The following is a 21,056-nucleotide window of genomic DNA, read 5'->3' on the forward strand; positions in this document are numbered from 1 at the left end:
CGATTGAGTATCGGGAGGATCGACTGGTGTTCGTGAAGAAGATGCGCTGCAGGTCGTCCCCGATCACCTCGAGCAAGTTGCAATTTTAATCGAGACATTGCTTGACGTGAATGACCTAACGGTGGAAGAGGTGTGACCGGAAGACTGCGTAATGTCGAGCAGCGGAAGAAAAATACCATTTCAGCTATCGACAAGGAGGGTCGTCTACTCCTCACTGAGTGAGGAATGGCTTGCACGCCTAAAGCTCCGTGACGACACCGGCGAGAGCAATGGGCCCTCCAGCCGGTGGAAATCTCGGCGGTGCATGCACGGGAAAGAGGCGGATCAAAAGAAGGAGGAGTCGACTGATGACGGGCCAATTCAGTGCTCGTACTGTGGGAAGAGAGGTCACCTGAGCAAGAATTGCTGGAACAAGGAGACGGCCAAAAAGGCCCATGTGGCTCACCCGAGGAGGATGAGCCGGCCCTTTTCATGGTGACTGCATCAGTCCTACCTGACGTCGAACCCGAGGAAGAGCTCCCCAAATCCACAGAGGTAATCGACGACGGCATAACTGCTCCAGTGAGCGTCGAACCCGAGGAAGAGGAAGAGCTCCAACTGTGCATAACAAATGCACCGGCTGGGGAGCCAATTCAACTGAAGGAGGAGCGATTGCTCGCTCAAATCGGTGAAAGAGGCGAGCAGCAAGAGCACCGGCGATGGGTCCTCGACACGGGGGAAACAAACCATATGGCGATGGGTCCTCGACACGGGGGCAACAAACCATATGGCGATGGGTCCTCGACACGGGGGCAACAAACCATATGACCGGGGCCAAGTCTGCGTTCTCCGAGCTTGACTCGGAGATTCGCGGGACGGTGAAATTCAGCGACGGCTCCGTCGTCGAAGATCGAAGGGCACGACACCATCCTATTAGGAAGAGGTGAACCACCTGGACTGGCGGCGCGCCAACTCTAGGAAATCTGTTTACAAGATTTCATAACCTGATTTTGAAGAGCAGTCAAACTTTTATTTTTCTTCCAACAACCTCAAACTTTCAGACCTTCTCTCTGTTATTTTACGCATTTTATTTTTCTTCCAACAACCTCAAACTTTCAGACCTTCTCTCTGTTATTTTACGCATTTTATTTTTCTTCCAACAACCTCCTCGACAATTTCCTCTCACCGAAAAGAAAGGATTTCCCTGGCCGATTATCGAAATCCAACAGATTTTTCAAATGGATGTCAAGTCAGCATTCTTGAATGGTGTGCTTGAAGAAGAAGTCTACCTCGAACAACCACCCGGGTACATGAAAATTGGGGAAGAGAAGAAGGTACTAAAATTGAAGAAGGTGCTTTACGGCTTGAAGCAAGCACCGTGAGCATGGAATACTCATATCGATACATACTTCAAGGAGAATGAGTACAAGCAATGTCCCCACGAGCATGCACTTTACACCAAGAATAGTGGAGGTAATGTGATACTTTCGCTCTTTATGTCGATGACCTCGTCTTTTCAAGCAACAATGATGAAATGATGGAAGAGTTCAAAAGCACAATGACACAAGAATTTGAGAAGACAGACTTGGGCTTGTTGAAGTTTTCCCTTCATTTGGAGATTAAACAAGGAGAGACGGATATTTTTATATCACAGGAGAAATATGCAAAGGAGATTTTGAAGAAGTACAAGATGGAAAATTGCAACCCGGTATCAACACCAATGGAACCAGGTGCAAAACTCTCAAAGTACGATGAAGGAGAACGAGTAGATGCAAATAGGTACCAGAGCTTGGTAGGAAGCCTTCGCTATCTTACATGTACAAGGTTAGATCTTTCATTAAGTATCGGCATAATAAGTCGGTTCATGGAGGAGCCAATTTATTCACATTGGAAGGCGTTAAAGCGAGTCCTACGGTACATCCAAGGAACGGTGTCACTTGAGTTATTCTACTCGAAAACAAAAGATTACAAATTTGTTCATTACTCTGACAGTGATTAGTGTGAAGACAGAGACGATCGGAAAAGTACATCGGGTTATGTATTCTTTATGGGCAACCCAACATTTACTTGGCTTTCAAAGTAACAACTGGTTGTGACACTCTCGACGTGTGAAGCTGAGTATGTGGCAGCATCTTGGTGTGTGCGTCACGCGATATGCCTTAAAAATTTGTTGAGCAAGTTGGAACTAAAGCAACGAGGTGCAACCGTGATTCAAGTTGACAACAAATCAGCAATTGAGTTGGCAAAGAACCCAGTGAACCATGAAAGAAGCAAAAATATTGACGTTCGATTTCACTTTATCCGAGATCATGTGAAGGAAGGAAACGTGGAATTGTTGCATGTGGCAAGTAAGGATCAAGTTGCAGACATCTTTACAAAAGCCATACCGAAAGTACTTTTCGACCAATACAAGAAGATGATTGGCATGACAGATGGCAGGAGCATTTAAGTTTTTGGGGGAGTTTGGTTGAAATAAACTTATAATGACAAATGCAATTAATTTGTTAGGAAGTTAATTTGAGGAAGCCAGGTGAAAAAAAAGGCCCAGAGCTCTTCTAGGGAATGATGGTAGGGCTTTATGGGCGTTTCTCTCATCCTGTTATATTAAAATTGTGAAATACTAACGAAAGGTGATGAACAATCTAATAGGAAACGACAACCGACGATAGCTTGGAACTCTTTTGAGGAGCAAGAACTAACCTAATTAAATTAAGGAGAATGCCGACTAAGGCCAACTAAGTAAGTGACCCTACGGTCGTTATGTTATAAATTATATGTTATATGACGACACGTGCCCGTGGTTTCGCATTTTTCATAGACCGTATATATAGATTGTTATGAAATAATATGGGAGAGTTATGCGATGCGTGTTATGCTCTGTTTGGTAAACTGATATGCTTGATGATATGTTGTGTTATAATATGTTATGTTATCGACATGCTAGAGATTATTATTATTATTATGACCGTTACGATACATGCTATGATATGTGCACGTTATGAATTGATATGTTTAAAAGCATGAGAAACGTATGTGATATGAATGATATGTGACATAAATGGTCTCTTATGATTGACATGCGAAATGACAAGCCAACATGAAATACAACCCGACCTACACATGAGAATTATGATAAATGTTATGAGAAATATTATGAAAAATGGTATGAAAACAATATGATATGAACGAGACGCTAGCGAGATTGTATTAATGATAATTAAAATGGAAAAATATTGAGACCTCATTCATGCATCGGGGGATACCCCTATTCCTTCACGATAGGATGTGTACGCTACTAGGCAGGGGAACGATCATTATGTTTGATATAGTGCTGCCATGACGATCGCTACTCCTAACTCTAGCATCAACAGTTCCCAGAGAATGCTCGCCTGACCAAAAAGGGATCCAGGAGGTCTGCGAGCTGACTGGTGGGTTCATACTCGCACATGTGAACCATGTGTAGGTAAATTAATTACACATTCAAGTTACTCGCTAGGATAGCCGCCGTAGGAAAATCTACTATTATGATAGGTCACATGCATGCAACTATATGTCTTTTCATTTTAACCCTGATAGGGGTCACTTACTAAGTATTTCTTAAAATACTTAACACGTGCTACTCTATTTTTTAAGTAAAGACAAGGCTCCCCTGTAAGGCTGACGGTGACATCACAATCACGAGACTGTGGCACATAGTTATGATAGATTCGTATTTAATTTTTAGTAGACTATAGGTTAGTATAGGTTAGTTGCATTGCCATTTAGTAGCACATAGGTTAGTATAGGACATTTCATTTGGTGTTGTTTTTCGTTTTATTTTTATTTGTATTAGTTTCTTCAAAAGTATTAAAAGAAGCATGCCATATTAAAGTGATTTTATTATAAAGTTTCAATTGATTTAATTATGTATTAAATGTTCCAGATATGTGTATGGTAGTAAACTTAGGTTAAATAGAAAATTTAGGGTCGTTACACATTTTTTACATTCGAGTCGTCAGCCGTCTATTAAAACGTGTGTATCGTTTGTCGTAACGTGCTCAATTACATATCATTTGTAAACATTTAATAGATTTAACTTCCATTGATTATCTTTTTTAATTCCACTCTCTCCATTGATTAATTATTTTGTAATTACACTCTCTCCATCAATTAACCCTTTAAAGAAAAAAAATGAGAAACTCAAAGATAGATTTAATGCAAGAAACCCTCGCACACTTTTCAAGTGAACTTTATCTGTATTTTTTTTCTTCTTTTTCGTGATTTAACATTTGTGGAATAGAGAACCTAAAAATCTCATATTTGTATCTATTATTTTTGACAATAGAGAACCTAAGAAACCCTCGCACAATTTTTGACAATTTTTCTAAGCTATCGTATCTATTATTTCTTGCCGTGAGAAGAAGAGGGAGATTGACCAAACAAACCAAACGAAAACAAAAAGATACCCCCATACCCCTCATATTTGTATGTATGTGAAGATGAAACCTTTCAATCATTTAAGTGTCGCCTAACTTGATTTTATCATGGTTGGTATAAATTGAAGAGAGAAAGGCACGGAAAGAAATATATGCGAAGAGACATGAGGGGATAGTTTATCCATACTTAGTTCATTCCATCCCCAAATCATTGATTTGAAAATTTCTTTCTATTGATAATGTTGTCCGCCACTAGTCTCGTGGGTAGAAATTAGTCAACCTGAATTAGTTGTTCCAATAAAACCTACACTCTAAGAGTGGAAACAACTTTATGATATTGATGATCAAGAAGACTTTAGATGTCATTTCTCAATGATACAATTCTATCGAAATAATCCAAGCATGAAAGGGAGAGACTCTGTGAAAGTGATAAAAGAGGCAGTTGCAAAGACGTTGGTGTTCTATTACCCTTTTGCAGGCAGAATTAGAGAAGGGTTTGGTAGGAAGTTGTTTGTCGAATGCACGGGTGAAGGAATCTTGTTCATTGAGGCAAATACAAACGTGACTATAGAACAGCTTCAGAATTCTCTTCAACTGCCATTTCCATGCATGCATGAGCTTCTTTACAACGTTTCAAATTCGGAGGGGATTCTTGATTCTCCATTATTACTCATCCAGGTATACTTGATTGGTTTGTTTTAAATTTGGCAACAAATTAATTTGGAAGCTAAGACTAATTTGGTTATTTGAATTGTCGGGTGACACAATTCAAGTGTGGTGGCTTTATCTTCGCTCTTCGTTTTAATCATGTGATGATAGATGGTTTTGGTATGGCCCAATTCATGAAAGCCATAGCTGAAATGGCTCATTCTTCCAGTATAGCAAAGAGCTGTCTTAAGTGCAAGAGACCCTCCTCGCCTCCATCTTGAATATGATCAAGATGATCATGACGTTGTAGGCACCATGGTTTTCTTCAACAACATGATTGAACGTTCATTCTTTTTTGGCCCAACTGAGATATCTATCATTCGCGATACTTTACCTATCCACTTTCAAAATTGCTCCTCCCCCAAGCTTCTTTCAAAATTGCTGCTCCAGCCATGGAAAGGTTCGTGACAGAACTTGATGCCTTGATGAACATAAGAACTCCTTGAAATTGAGAAATGTACAAGCTATCATTACTTGCTTCGGCTGAATATAATAAATAAAAGGAGGCATAGATAGACATGAACACATACATTAATAATCATTCACGTTCTTATTAGTTTTGCTGATTTTCAATATTGTTGTCTTTTTTACAAAACACTATAAAGGAATTAGCGTGTGAATTGAAAGTGTTGTTGGAAGCAAATTTATCAAATTATTAAGACTATAAACCATGATGGCACAAGAAAAATTTTAAAAAATGTCTAAAAAGTGTTGATATTTTTTGAAAAATCGTCAACAGAGAACTACTTTGTGACCACTCAACTCTCGAAAGCTCCCCAACTCGATCGGCAACTTGTGAACACCTTTAAAAAGGAGGAAAGATGTGAGTATAAAAATACTCAATAATCAACCTGCTTACAGACTCTCATTGCATTTTTAACATATGAAGTATTCATGTGCTTTTCTCTAGTCTCTACGAAGTTCTAGTCTAGTATCAATCGAATCTCTTGCCTATCATAGATCCTATTGGGGCCTAAAAGTTATTTATTGGTTCTAGCATTACGGATCTTCCAGATTGTGGATCTCATCTCATGGTGAACCAACTTTTCTAATCTCATACTTAAAAAGCTTGCATTGTCATAGCAGTAAATGAATAGTATCCTCAGTTGAGGCACTACCTCATCAATTAGACAATATGACATCTAGCTAGTCTAAATATCATCCACAGAACACGCATGAGCCTACCAACTACTAGGTCTAGTCATATGATTTCACATCCAACTCTCAAGACGGATTTATAGCGGCATGATCATGTTCAGAAGGCCTAGGGTCGTTTCCACACTCATCATAAGCCTACTACCTGTGTAGTCTCAAGCATCCATTTAAGATCGGTTTATAGAATTGCGGCCTTAGCCTTTGTTCCATTCATACATTCTATAGGAGCACTCATCCTTAGTCATCTACCTGCATAGTCCTAAGTTTTTTCCAATACAAGTTTACAAAATCACCTCTTCCTTGAATCATTTCTACACGTAATACAAGTTCTCGAGCTAACTACCCATGTAACTCCTCAAGGCTGATTTACGGAATCGTGGCATCAACGTTGACTCGACCCTAAACTCAATAGTAACTCAAGTGGCTTCGGGGTTTCGATGATACTATATATACTGTTGTTAGGCTTGTTAAACTTTCTTAATTATTCTTAGTTACCGTGGAAGTTCACTATGTTCTTAGGGGCAACTAGGTAGTTTAGTCATCTTCTCACATTTCTAGGATGCTCGGGATTAGCTCCTGGGGCTAATCCAGCTTTTGGATACATTTAGGTCTAGACCTCTGATCGTTGCTCACAATCCTATAGTGATCGGCCTATTGGCAATGTACTGACCTAAGTCAAAGTGTAAACCTCTCGAGCCCTAACACCCTAATCTTAGCTTAGTTCACTCATATATGCTTTGTTAGGGAAATATTCCTATCAATCACCTAAACCATACGAAACATACTCTAATCATTCATGCATACTTATTAGGGAGATATTTCTATCAATCACCTAAAACACGAAAATTATAATCTAAACATTTGAGCATGCTAACTGGGGAGATAACATCCATCAATTGCCCAAAGCACAGATCACAACATCTCATCCTTCTTTCAAACACAGCAGAAATCATTAAAGTAGGCATGCAACTTAAATTATTATTCTAGGGGCATTTCGGTAGTTTTCCATATCATACATAACATTTTTACCTAAATTACACATTCTAAGTCCTAATCATGCATATTCTAACCACCTAAAACAAGATTTTGTTTTCATACTAGCACGTTCTAGCAATCCCTACAAGTATTACTTGAGAAAATTCTAAGTAGCTACTTACGTAGGTGAAATATGCCTTCCTGAGCTCGACAAGGCAAGTTCAATCTCCTATGAACACACGTGCATATGAATTTCAAACGGGTAGATTTCCGTCATTTTCACTCCATTGTGAACTTTCCTAATTTTTTTTTTTTTCGATTTTCATATCTTTTTCTACCAAATTCAAATTTACTTGGTTTCTTTATCAAAATGGAAGAGTTTCAATTCAATAATCAAATAAAATTAATTTAATTTAATTCCGTTAGCTATGGTAAAGGATGAACACATTCAAGATAGACATTTCTCGAATTCTTACCGTTTTTGGATCTTATTTGAGAGCAGATTTTTCAAACGTCTTCACTCTCCACTTCCTTGACAGGTTTATTCAATATAATCTCCTAAAGTAGAATGTAAAATTTCTCTTATTTTTATAAGCATTTTTCCAATCTGTAAGCCTCTCAATAAAATCCAAACAATCCTAATCAAAGCTGGGTCTTATGTAAGTGCTAGTAGGTAGTCAACATTTCCATGGTGGTGAGGATGCCATAAGAAGTAGGATAAACACTAGCGGATGGGTCTAAGTGTTGAGGAAATGGAGTGAAGAACTTTGAGGGAGAGCAAGCTTAAGCAAGAAAGTTACCCTAGGAGGTACTTGGACCTCCTATAATTAGCGTAGTAAGCTTTGCCAGAAAAGAAAAACTTACTCAAATTAGGGAGGGAACGTACAAACGGGCGATAATTGGAGCAATTTCGAAAAACAGGAGGGAACGTACTCAAATTAAGGAAAGCGCTGGCTAAGGCCAACCAAGTAATTGGCTCTACCGTTATTTGGTTATAATTGTGTGCTTTATGATGACACGTGCCTGTGGCTTCCCATGCGTCATATGCCCGTATATGCAAACTGTTATGAAATGATATGTATATGTTGTGAGACGTGATTGTTATGTTGTAATTGATGAATTGATATTTTTGTGATATGGTATGTTAAGATATAATATGTTGAAGGCATGCTCAGGATATGTTACTGTTATGATATATGATATGATATGTGCATAATGTGAATTGTTATGTCTGGAAGCATGGAAATGTTATGATATGACATATATGTAATAGGTATGATATGATTTTATTGAAATGCTAAATAACAAATAGGTATGAAATACAACCCCGATACACACATGGAAGATATGATAAACAATATGATAATAATGATATGTTATGAAGGAAGATGCTAGCAGGTTGTAGTATATGATAATGAAAATGGAAAAATGTTGGGACCTCATGCATTATTGTGTTTTCATGCATCGGGAGATACCCATTCTCCCTCACGATAGTACCGATGCGTACGCTACGAGGTAGGAAAACAATCATTATGTTTACCATAATACTGCCAAGACGGTGGCTATCCCTAACGGGTGTCCGACATCAACAGCTATCAGAGAATGCTCGCCAGACCAGAAAGGGGCGCAAGAGGTGTGGAAACCGACTGGTGGGTCTATACTCGCACGTGTGGACCGTGTGTAGGGAAATTAAGTACACATCCAATTGCTCGTTTAGGATAGCCGCCGTAGGAAAATAGACTATTATGATAGGTCCTACTCATGAAATTGTATGTGATTATATTTAACCTCGATAGGTATTCCTTAAAATACAAGTCATGTGATACTCTCATTTTTTCACGTAAAGGCAAGGCTCCCTTGTACGACTGACAGTGGCATCACAACTAAGGGACTATGACACATACTTAGGGTACGTAGCTGTTCATATATGATTTTTTGCACTTTTGGTTCTAAAATTAGGAAAAATTGCACAAGCAACCCTTGATGAATGGTGTTTTGTTACCATATTCCAACTTCTAACGCAAAATATTAAATCTTGAACCTCTATGTATAATGGTAAATATCGACTCCATTCCATTAAAAGAGTACCATTTGAAAACATTTAATAGACTTAATTTCCATTGATTAACTCTTCAAAAATAAATCAATTCAAAGATAAGACTTAATGCAAGAAAATTCTTGCACGCTTGCCAATGGTAAAACTTTTTTTCCTTTTATTTTTCGAGGCCCATTTGTATAATTTAACTTAAAATAATTTTAAAAATTCCAACATAAATCAATAGATAAATAGCTTAAGTTAATGGAAGATAAATCACATTGATTATCTTTTAATGAAAGAGATAATAGATGATTTTTTTTTTATTAAATCACTATAATGGTCTAGTCATGGACCACCACTATATTTGAAGGGCCGTTTGTATAATTCAACTTAAAAATTAATGTTAAAAATGTATACGTTAATTTGAGCCTTTAGATAAAAATTCAAATTACCTATCTATAGGTTATGTTTCGATTTTCACCTTGTAACTGTTGGATGATAAATATATGAAGTAATATCTTAAAACAATATGATAATATGATGAATGTATTCTCAACATCAAAATTGGATGTTCAGCTCATTTGATTCACTACTTGGTAGGACATCAAGATATGATATAAAGAAAACAAACAAAAAAAAAAAAAAGTAATAAACAAAAGTAAAACAAAAAGCTACTCCAAATCCTCTGGTTTTTTCACAAAAACGACATAAATGACTATCTTATCTGAGCATATAGATATCACGACTCAATATTTCAATGTTGCCCAACTTGGTTCATTCATGGTTGATTTAAATGGAGAGAGAAAAGTAAAAAGAGAAAGATATTGGAAGATATGTTATCACATGTATATAAATAGTTTATTGTTCATCTCTAAATCATTAGTTTGAAAATTTCTTTCTACTCATAATGTCATTGGCCACTGCTCTTGTCTTCAAAGTAGAAAGATGTCAACCAGAATTAGTTGTTCCAACAAAACCTACCCCTCAAGAGTGGAAACAACTTTCTGATGTTGATGATCAAGAAAGTTTTAGATTTCAAGTTCCAATGATACAATTTTATAGAAATAATCCAAGTATGGAAGGGAGAGATCCTGTGAAAGTGATAAAAGAGGCCGTTGCAAGGACACTGGTGTTCTATTACCCTTTTGCAGGCAGAATTAGAGAAGTGTTTGGTAGGAAGTTGTTTGTCGAATGCACAGCTGAAGGAATCTTGTTCACTGAAGCAAATGCAGACGTGACTCTAGAACAACTTGAGAATTCTCTTCAACCCCCGTATCCATACATTGATGAGCTTCTTTACAACGTTCCAAATTCTGATGGGATTCTTGATTCCCCATTATTGCTCATCCAGGTATACTCTATCGGTTTGTTCTAAATTTGTCGAGAAATTATTTGGAAGCTAAGACTAATTGAATTACTTGAATCATCGACGAAGGTGACACGGCTCAATTGTGGTGGGTTTATTTGTGCCGTTCGTTTTAATCATGTGATGACAGATGGTTTGGGTATGGCCCAATTCATGATGGCCACAGCTGAAATGGCCGGTGGGGCTCTTGCTCCATCTATTCTTCCAGTATGGCAAAGGGATCTCTTAAGTGCAAGGGACCCTCCAAGAGTCACTTGCCAACATCCTGAATATGATCAAGTTGATCATGACAATGTCATTGAAGGCACCATGATTCCCTTCAACAACATGACTCAACGTTCATTCTTTTTTGGCCCAACTGAGTTATCTATCATTCGTGAAACATTACCCACTCACTTTCACAATTGCTCTTCATCTGAGATTCTCACAATATTCATTTGGCGCCTTCGTACCATAGCCCTTCAACTTAGTCAAGATGAGGAAGTGCGTCTTCTTTGCCTCGTGAATTTACGCACCAAATTTAACTTCTTTCCATTAGGGTATTATGGCAACGCATTTGCTTTACCCGCAGCCTTAACTACTGTAGATAAGCTTGCCCAAAATCATATAGGTTATGGTATAGAATTAGTTGAGAAAGCTAAGGCAAAGGTGACGGAGGAGTACATGAAGTCTATGGTGGATCTCATGGTTATGAAAGGGCGACCCCATTTTAGTGTGGTTCGGTCATTGCTAGTGGCAGACTTGACAGAAGCTGGGTTTGAGGAGGTGGACTATGGATGGGGAAAGGCCATATATGGCGGACCTGCGAGTGGAGGAGTTGGATTAGTCCCTGGTTTGATAAGCTTTTGTATACCTTTTAAGAATAGAAATGGGGAGAAGGGAATTGTGGTGCCTCTGTGCTTGCCTGCTCCAGCCATGGAAAGGTTCGTGGCAGAACTCGATGCCTTGGTGAACATAAGAACTCCTTGAACTTGAAAAGCTATCATTCCTTGCATCTTCTCTATAATAAATAAAACGACGCATATATACTAGAACACATGTATAATAACAATTTGCGATCTTATTAGTTTTGCTGATTTCTGATGTTGTTATCTTTTGTGCTGAACACTAGAAAAATAATGAATTTATAAATTGAACTATTGTATGAAGTTAATTTATCAAATTATTAGTACTCCTCACACTAGCCTAACCCTTTAATTATTTTCGAGTATCGAAATTAGAGTATTAAAGAGGATTCTCTTGCTATTTCTTCTTTCTTCTTTCAAATAAGAGAAACAATTATGTATGTAGGTAAAGTGACCAACTAAACAAATAGGTAAATTACTAATAACAACTCTTTAATAAATCGAAATCACACTATCAACATGCTTTAACTCCATAAAATTCTACTGTCTCCCCTGTAAAATATAATTCTCCATAGCCACTTATTGACACAGAGGAATCATATCTTAGTCATACACAATTAATAGAGTACGAAAAAAGATTAAGAGATTAGAGAGTTATCGAGTTTTTGTTTCACGAACACGACTTCGAGGCTGACTCAATAGTGTAAAAAGATGGATAAATTTTGAGCGAATTAAAAAAAAAAAAATGTTAGTGAAAGAGTGAGTTAGTGAATGATTGATGAGAAGATTGAATTATGAAGAACAAGAATGCTCCATATTTATACAGAGAATACCAAAGATATTCAGAAAATCTACCTAAAAATCTGGAGAAAATCTGGTAACAAACCCGTAAACAAATCAAAATAAAATCTAATCAAATCAAAACTAAATCAAATAAAAAACTAGATCTAACTCCTAACTGAGATTTAATTAGATACTAACTGACAGCAATCTAAACAAATACATGATCTTTAACACTCCTCCTTGTTTAGATGCTGTGAACTCCAAGCTTTTTTCTGAACATCCATCTTGCTCAAATTATTTTTCTGTTTAGAGGTCGATCAACCAACTCCCAGATTTTGTTTTTCTCGATCACTGAAAGCTCCTCCTCGGACAGGTGCATCATCAACCAAAGCATCTTGTCGTTCATCTTTAGACTCTTCTAACATGCTACCAAAGAAATTGTTTGGTGCATTAGAAATCTGATTCACCTTCGTGAGTTCTTCCCAATTCCATTGCTCATTTCCAGCAAAATGAACATCTCGGCTCACAATAACATGACTAGTGTGTGGTTGAAAAACTTTATAAGCTTTGGATATAGTGCTATACCCAACAAAGATGCCAACTTCTGACTTTTTGTCAAGCTTATCACGCTTGACCTGTGGAATGTGAGTGAAGCAAAGACACTTAAATACTCTAAGGAACTTTAAAGAACGTTTGTAACCATACCAAACTTCAAATGGTGTCAGATCCTTCACAGCTTTTGTTGAAATTCGATTTTGCAAGCACACAACAGTGTTTGCTGCTTTTCCCCAAGAACGTTTTGGAACATCCTTCTCATGAAGCATGCATCTCATCATCTCCATTATGAATTTATTCCTCCTTTCAGTGACGTCATTCTGTTGAGGAGTGTATGGTGTTGTCAATTGATGTTCAATTTCAGCCTCTTCACAAAACCGGTTAAAAGTTTCTGAAGTGTACTCCTTGCTATTATCTGATCTTATAGTCTGAATCAAGCATGCATCTTCATTCTCAACTTTGGCTTTGAATTTCCAAAATACACCCGCAACTTCTGACTTTTGCTTCAGCAAGAATATCCAACACATTCTTGTTAGATCATTAATAAAAGCAATGTAATAAAGATTACCATTTAATGATGGTGTTCGCTGAGGACTACAAAGCTTAGTATGAACCAGTTGCAGCTTTTTCGAGCCTCTCCATGCCTGTTTAGGAAAGGGTTGCCTATGTTGCTTCCCAAAATTACTAGTATGGCAAGGAGACATATCCTCATCAATGTGAGTGAGTTCTTCTACCAGCTTCTTTGATTGAATCTGAAGTAAACCTCGATGATGAAAGTGTCTAAGTCTTTTGTGCCAAATCTCAGTGGCACTAACTCTGGATATAAAGGCCGTCGGATTTAGAGCAAAGCTTTTTCCTTCCATTTTGACATTGAACAAGTCTTTGCCACTAGTATCTTTGATCAAGCACGGCTTATTCTCAAACAACACTTTATAGCCTTTATCAAGTAACTGACCAACACTTAAGATATTTTGATCAATATTAGGCACAAATAAAACATCTGGAATAAATTTTGTACCTTCATAACTTGTTATAGCTACTGTGCCTTTACCCTTGACTTCCAAGTGTTCACCATTGTTAATCCTCACTCTCTTATCTTCTTCGGTGTCTCTTAATTCCTCAAAAGACTCCTTGTCATATGTCATGTGATTTGTGCACCCACTGTCAATCAACCAGCTCTCGCTTGATTCTTTGCTTGAGGAAGAAGTGACCATACACAATTGATCTTCTTCTTCTTCTTCTTCTTCTTGATCAACTACCTGTGCATCTAATTCTTTCACCAGATCTTTGGCTTCGCAGATCACAGCTTCATGTTCAAGTTGATTGCATTTGGAGCAGAAGGCGTCAGGTCTTCTCCAACACTTGTATGGTGGATGACCTTTCTTCTCACAATGGCGGCAAGGTGGATAGGATTTTTTGAAACCTCCTCCTTTTGTCTTCTGATAATTGGCAGATGAATCTCCATACGTCAATTGATTTTTGAAATTTTTATTGTTTTTATACCTGCTGCTGTCTTGATGCTTAACACGTAAGGCACCTTCAATCACCCCTTCTTGCCTCATAGACCTCCTTTGCTCTTGTGCTTGTAAAGCATTCAAGAGCTCTGTAAGAGAAATCTTTGACAAGTCTTTGGTGTTCTCCAGAGTAGTAATGGTGGCTTCAAACTTCTCTGGAACAGTGACTAGCAGCTTTTCAACGATCCTTGAATCATTTAAAACAGAACCAAGCAATCTCACCTTGTTGGCAATGCTGAGAAGTCTGTCAGAGTACTCTTTCACCGACTCTGACTCCTTCATCTTCTGCAACTCGAAGTCCCTAATCAAATTTAGGGCTTTCATTCCACGAATCCTCTCATCTCCTTCATATTCGGCCTTAAGATAATCCTAGATTTCCTTTGCTGTTTTGAGGGACATTATTCGCATGAAGATCATTTGAGATACAGCGGCAAATAGGCAAGCTTTCGCCTTTGATTTCCTTGTCTTCTTTTTCTTCTGTACTTTGATTTGTGCTACAGTAGGATTTGCTGGAAGCGGAGGGACCTCGTAATCCTCTTCTATTGCTTCCCAAAGATCCAAGGCCTCCAAATAAGTCTCCATACGAACTGCCCACATTTGATAATTGTCTCCATCGAAAACTGGTGGTGCAACAGCGGAAAAACTGGATTCTCCTCCCATATTGATCTCACAGATCCCTTAAGAAGAGAGCTCTGATACCAATTGTTAGTGAAAGAGTGAGTTAGTGAATGATTGATGAGAAGATTGAATTATGAAGAGCAAGAATGCTCCATATTTATACAGAGAATACCAAAGATATTCAGAAAATCTACCTAAAAATCTGGAGAAAATCTGGTAACAAACCCGTAAACAAATCAAAATAAAATCTAATCAAATCAAAACTAAATCAAATAAAAAACTAGATCTAACTCCTAACTGAGATTTAATTAGATACTAACTGACAGCAATCTAAACAAATACATGATCTTTAACAAAAAAGAACTTAAAATATAATATACAATATATTTATATTACATCAAAATAGAGTTCATATTATAAGTAGTTAATACAAAGAATATTTAAAAAACAAAAGGGGTTGAAGACGACGAGTGAGGCTTGTCTATGACACCTACTCCAGAGTCCGCTCCCAACCTTGAATAGCTCCTTATTTACCTAAAAAATATGGAAAACTTTGAATGAGTACAAATACTCGGTAAATAGCCTACTTGCAGGCTCTTAATCGTGTCCTTGGTATGCTGGAGTATCACACTCCTTATCTTTGTTCTGGTTCTAGTTTGCAAGTACTTAGGCCCTTGGGTTCTGTACTTGAATTGTGAGTGCTTATCATAATCTAACTCGAAGACCTTAGTCCTTGGATTTTGAGGTCTGAGCTTTGGTTCTGATCTAAGGGCCTTGGTTGTGGTTCTAAGTGCTTGTCTTCAAAACTTCGAATCTTAATCCATGTTCTAGTTCTTGATTGTTGTCTTGTTTTTTTTGTTACTTTCTATGTTCTTGTTTTGTTCTCCAAGACACTCCCCCTAAGATTTATGGTACAGTCATGAATCTGAGAACCTGTGTCCAAGGCTTCATACGTTACAAGTGACACAGTCGTAACCTACGTTCAAGACTTCATGCGTTCCAAGCGACGTAGTCAGATTCCATATCCAAGACTTCATGTGTACCCTACGATAGGGTTTGTATACGTATGCCCAAGAATTCATGCGTTCTAAGCGACATTGTCTGAATTTGTATGCTCAAAGCTTCTTATGTTCCAAGCGATGTAGTGTAAGTCGTGAACATCTTGTACCGTGTGAGGTTTAGGGGCTCTTGGTTCATGGCTAAGATAATATACTCTTTTTTTGTGCTAACGAGAGACTTATCTTTGTTTCTTGTATCATGAGCCATTACATGTAGTCAACCCAGTAGCTATTCCAAAACGTACCCAAGATTACTCTCCATGAAAGATTGAAAAGGTCAGAGGATCGGTGCAACACATGGACGTGACGTCCTGTAATCGTGATTAAGGGCTATACGGCGTGGTTCTCTCGTTCTCCATGCGAAACAGTTAGGTTTAGTCGGGTTTGATCGAAAACCCCTGTTCCCCCATGAAGTTATTGACACCATTCACACATCTAGCAACATAATAATACTCATAAGGTGATTCGTAAGCCATGATGGTCTGTTAGGCTCCTAGGGGAAATGTTAGGTCTAAATTAGGTAACTAATCAACCTAACCACAAGTCCCTAGTCCTCACATGATACTGATCAAGTAGGATTAAATGGGTGTGCACACCTGAATTATCTAGAATCATGATACATAATTCCTGCAAAATAAATATACATACTCAAGAGGGCAGATTTACAAAAAAATTCTCATCCTTCTTTTAGCATGAATTAAACACATGCATATATATAGCGGAAGCATAAAACATGATTGCACTTTCATAATACTTTACCTTATGCATCCATAATCATATTACTTCATGGACAAGCTACCACCTAAGCAAATATACTAGCATGCATGCAACCAGTTTTTCAAGCATTTCTTCCTAAATTCCGTGTGGTGACTTAGATGATTGATGCGTGCCCTTTCGCTTAACGTTTCTACACAATAGGGTGTCCAAAAAGTGTGATTTTCTTCAATTAGGTACTAAATCACATAAAAAATATTGTTTGAATTTGAATCACTTTGAAAATTGAGCAAACAGAAGTTGAACGGGCAAAAAAGGGGCTTACACGCCCGGCCACACACCTACATGCGCCCGAAAAGATACTACTTTGAGGAATCAAGCGCGAGTCATGTCCTACAGTCGTGGGTCGCTGGGCCGGTTTGGGTGGCGAGTCGGGTCTCGATTTGATTCACTCGGGTTGGACCGCGGGTCAATTGGACCGATGGGTAGTGGGTCAGATCCCCTCCTCTCCCTTCCAAGAAAGACTCCTTGCGTCACTGTCTTGGCTGAAATGAACTCTAGGGGCTCCTTCTTTCTTCTCTCTTCCACTTCTCTCACCTTTCTCTCTCACTTTTCCTTTCTTTTGCAGGTATTCTATCAATGTCACTAAGACCTCATAATGGGCTGATGGGCTGAGGAACAAAGTGACTCATTTGCTCCTTTATTGATTTTCACCCATTTTTTTTTTATATATTTTCTTAATAAATTTTTCTACAACATAAATTCATACCAGCTAAAAGAGATATCATTGAAAAGTAGGTAAAAAGGTTCTTCATTACATTTGTTGCATCATTAATCTTGAAATTTTTAATAAAAATTTCAGAATCAAGAATGGAATATATTCAGAGAAGTAAAATTGTTTTATTTTGTGACAACCATTAGCCATTACATTATATATATAAAAAAAAAAAAAACATAATTTTTTTTCATGGAAGAAGCAAGCATATTATAACTAAGGAGAAAATTTTAAAATAAACTCCAACTTTAATCATAATTTAGCCCAAAATAGATATTTTTCGGACCATGCGTATCACTACTTAGCATTTTATTATTATTACAAAGCAAATGCAATGATCCTTTGCTAATGGCTATCAACTTCATCAACCAATTGTTCCACACTCGACAAGGCATGAAATTCCGCCATAAATCTTTCCATGGCTTGAGTAGGCAAGCATAGAGGTACCATAATTCCCTTTTCTCCATTTTTATTCATGAAAGGTATACAAAAGCTTATCATTGCAGGGGTTGTTCCAAGCCCTCCTGTTGTAAGTCCTCCAACAATAGCCTTTCCCCATCCAAAATCTACCTCTTCAAACCCAATTCTCATTAGGTCTGATATAATGAATGACCCAGGTTCTGTGTAATGTGGTCGTCCTTTAATTACCATAAAATCCACAACAGACTTCACGTACTCCTTCGTCATCTTAGCCTTAGCCTTCCTAATCAACTCTATAGCATAACCTAGTGGGTTCCCACAAAGCTTTGCAGCTGTGGTGAGTTCTGCAGGGAAAACACATGCAGTACCATAATATCCTATCGGTAAAGAGTTGATCCTAGAACGTAGGTTCATGGGGCAAAGAAAGCGCACTTTCTCCTCTGGGCTAAGTTGAAGGGCAATGGTACGAAGGCGCCAAACATAGGCTGCGATGAGCTCAAACGAGGAACAGTGGTGAAGGTGGATGGGTAAAGTATGACGAAGGGCGGAGATTTGGAGGGGACTAAAGAAAATGAAGCGGTGGGCCATGTTGTCGATTGGGATGAGGGTGTCCTCGGTGACAACAACTTGGTCGTATTCATGATGACGACAAGTGACTCTTGGAGGGTCTCTTGCATTTAAGAGAGCTCTTTGCCATACTGGAAAAATAGATGGAGCGAAAGCTCCACGAGCTATCTCCGCTATAGCCTTCATGAATTGGACAAGGCCAAAACCATCGACCATTGTATGATTGAAACGAATAGCAAAAATGAAACCACCACACTTAAGTCGTGTCACCTGCATGATCAATAAACGAACAAAAAGTGAAATCATTTGTTACTTCAATTTTTTAATTTTTTTTTGAGTGGAGGTAAAAGATGTATAGATTTGAATCTCAACTTTAATCACACCTTTTAGTGACAACCATGGAAAAAAAAATATATACTATATATATACCTGAATGAGCAATAATGGAGAATTAACAATCCCGTCAGAGTTTAGAACGTTGTATATAACATCTTCGAACCATGAAAAAGAAGACGAAAATTGAAGAGCATCACCAAATTGTTCCAAGGTTACATCTGCATCTGCTTCTATGAACAAGATTCCTTCTCCTGTACATTCTACAAACAGCTTTCTTCCCGGCCCTTCTCTCAATCTTCCTGCAAGAGGATAATAAAACACCAACGTCTTTGAAATTGCTTCCTTTATAACCTTCACAGGGTCTCTCCCCTCTAAACTTGGATTATGTTCATAGAAGTTCAGAATTGGAATATGAAATCTGAAGCTTTCTTGATCATCCATATCAGAGAGTTGTTTAAACTCATAAAAGGTACGGTTTGCTGGAGCAATCAATTCCGATTCGCATCTTCGTACTTTGAAGGTAAAGTCAATGGTCGACATGATTGCTGAGTAAAGTGATAAGAATTGATATTGGAAGTAACAATGTGCAAGTGTGAAGACGAAAGGTGCGGTATTTAAAAAGAGACACATTGTAATAACATCAGTTGTGTTTTATATTTTATAATTCTTTGGGTTTAATAATAAATATGCATTTGAGTGATGTAATTTTAAAATATTTTTGGATTCTTTGAATTAAAGTGTAAATTCAATAAAGATGAGTAGATAAAATAGTTATTAGTATGAAAAATGGTTTGCAATTATGTAAAAATTTAAGAATAATATTAAATTTTCGTCGATCGACTAATAATTTTATCGACATTTTTATATCTTCGTAAGTTCGATATTGATATAAATTATAAATCAAGTGAAATACAAAAAGAAGCAATAAAATGACACTAAAAATAAATAATCATATTTAGAAAAGATTACTTTACCCAAATTTTTTTTCAATAATCTAAAAACAAAACTTTTAATTTGCAATAATTAAACCTCCATATCTTGGTAATTATAAAAATTGGTCCCTTCCTTCATGTCTTTATTATTGAAAAAATTAGAGGATTTATTTCACATAAATGAACCCTTATGGCTTTTAATTGTGCTCTCTCCATTAATTAACCCTCAAAAGAAGCTTAAAAGTCTAGCTAGGGATTGGTTAGTAGTATATTTTTGTTTATTATTAGGTATTAGTTGGTAGCTTGTATCCTATTTAAACATTGTGACATTAATAAAAATGGCACATTTGATCCGATTTCTGTTTCTCATTAATGAAGATCGTATGCTTAGTCAATTTATGCATGAACCAAGAAAACCACATTGGGAGGCAACTCTTCGGGTTCTGAGATACATAAAAGGTACTCTTGGTCAATGACTTCTGCTGCCATATGAAAACAACTTAAGATTACAAGCATATTGAGATTCTAACTGGGGTGGTTTTCGAACTTCTATACGGTTTATTTCTGGTTCTGCATTTTCTTCAAAAATTCAATTATTTCTTGGAAGTATAAAAAGCAAACCAATGCGTCCACATTATTATCGAGCTATGACAAACCATAACACGGTTTGATGTTTCCAGCTTGTAACTTTTTTCGAACTATTTTGCAATCTATTTCAATGTGTTTCGTATGTTCATGAAAAATTGGATTGGTTACTGTATGTTATGCTGCTTGATTATCAGATTCGGACAATGGAACTTCAAGAATGTATCTTAACCAAAACGAAGTTAACTCTAAACATTGGAATAGTTTGTCATTATGACAATTATATGACCTGTGTAAAGTTTTTTTTCTATATTTCAGTGAGTGATAAATTTAAACTATATTTTATGTGGATTTTAATCTTTGAATGAATTAATAACATGTATCAACTCGATTCAAATATAATATTTTATTTATATATATATATTTTGTAATTACATAGTCTAATATTTGTGTTCAAACTTAGAGAAAAATATATATTCTTATAAAAATGACTGACTTTTAGTAGAAGCAATAAAAAGGAACTTTTGTGGTAGTCGTGTGGAGTCATATGGAGAAGTCGAGTTTGGAATGAACTTTTGTTGAGAGATTTTGTAGGGTGAGAGTGTGAGAGTGTGAGAGTGTGAGAGGTACACTTCTAAACATTTTGGTTATAGTTATTGGCTACCACCCGTAGATGTAGAAGAATTTCTTCTCTCTGAACCACATAAATTTTTGTCTC

General features: G+C 37.2%; 3 protein-coding genes and 1 pseudogene across 3 annotated transcripts; 2 read left to right on the top strand and 2 right to left on the bottom strand.

Annotated features, from left to right (window-relative positions):
- The first annotated feature begins 1,537 nt into the window (after positions 1–1,537).
- LOC111777772 (benzyl alcohol O-benzoyltransferase-like) lies at positions 1,538–5,660 on the top strand (annotated as a pseudogene).
- Positions 5,661–10,164: 4,504 nt separating this feature from the next.
- On the top strand, positions 10,165–11,712 carry LOC111777678 (benzyl alcohol O-benzoyltransferase-like). Its single transcript, XM_023657385.2, has 2 exons — positions 10,165–10,621; positions 10,706–11,712. Exons 1-2 carry the CDS (start codon positions 10,178–10,180, stop codon positions 11,603–11,605), a joined length of 1,344 nt encoding a protein of 447 aa, XP_023513153.2. The 5' UTR covers positions 10,165–10,177; the 3' UTR covers positions 11,606–11,712.
- Positions 11,713–13,720: 2,008 nt separating this feature from the next.
- LOC147789058 (uncharacterized) lies at positions 13,721–14,615 on the bottom strand. The gene is made up of 2 exons (XM_087118488.1): positions 13,838–14,615; positions 13,721–13,779 (listed from the first exon to the last, which is right to left on the bottom strand). The coding sequence occupies exons 1-2, from the start codon at positions 14,613–14,615 to the stop codon at positions 13,721–13,723; spliced, it is 837 nt and encodes a 278-aa protein (XP_086974614.1).
- Positions 14,616–17,592: 2,977 nt separating this feature from the next.
- On the bottom strand, positions 17,593–19,413 carry LOC111777609 (benzyl alcohol O-benzoyltransferase-like). The gene is made up of 2 exons (XM_023657280.2): positions 18,915–19,413; positions 17,593–18,755 (listed from the first exon to the last, which is right to left on the bottom strand). Exons 1-2 carry the CDS (start codon positions 19,359–19,361, stop codon positions 17,844–17,846), a joined length of 1,359 nt encoding a protein of 452 aa, XP_023513048.2. The 5' UTR covers positions 19,362–19,413; the 3' UTR covers positions 17,593–17,843.
- Positions 19,414–21,056: the final 1,643 nt, after the last annotated feature.

The sequence above is a fragment of the Cucurbita pepo genome, chromosome 16 (assembly GCF_057944985.1).
Source record: "Cucurbita pepo subsp. pepo isolate OVF chromosome 16, ASM5794498v1, whole genome shotgun sequence".
Classification (NCBI taxonomy): Eukaryota; Viridiplantae; Streptophyta; class Magnoliopsida; order Cucurbitales; family Cucurbitaceae; genus Cucurbita; species Cucurbita pepo.

Excerpts from the sequence above, each read along its gene's own strand:
- LOC147789058 (XM_087118488.1), bottom strand. The coding sequence starts at position 14,615 with ATGAAGGAGTCAGAGTCGGTGAAAGAGTACTCTGACAGACTTCTCAGC. Across the intron at positions 13,780-13,837 it reads AGCTATAACAAGTTATGAAG|TGTTGGTCAGTTACTTGATA; the intron begins GTACAAAATTTA and ends AAATATCTTAAG.
- LOC111777609 (XM_023657280.2), bottom strand. The coding sequence starts at position 19,361 with ATGTCGACCATTGACTTTACCTTCAAAGTACGAAGATGCGAATCGGAA. Across the intron at positions 18,756-18,914 it reads CTCCATTATTGCTCATTCAG|GTGACACGACTTAAGTGTGG; the intron begins GTATATATATAG and ends TTGATCATGCAG.
- LOC111777678 (XM_023657385.2), top strand. The coding sequence starts at position 10,178 with ATGTCATTGGCCACTGCTCTTGTCTTCAAAGTAGAAAGATGTCAACCA. Across the intron at positions 10,622-10,705 it reads CCCCATTATTGCTCATCCAG|GTGACACGGCTCAATTGTGG; the intron begins GTATACTCTATC and ends TCATCGACGAAG.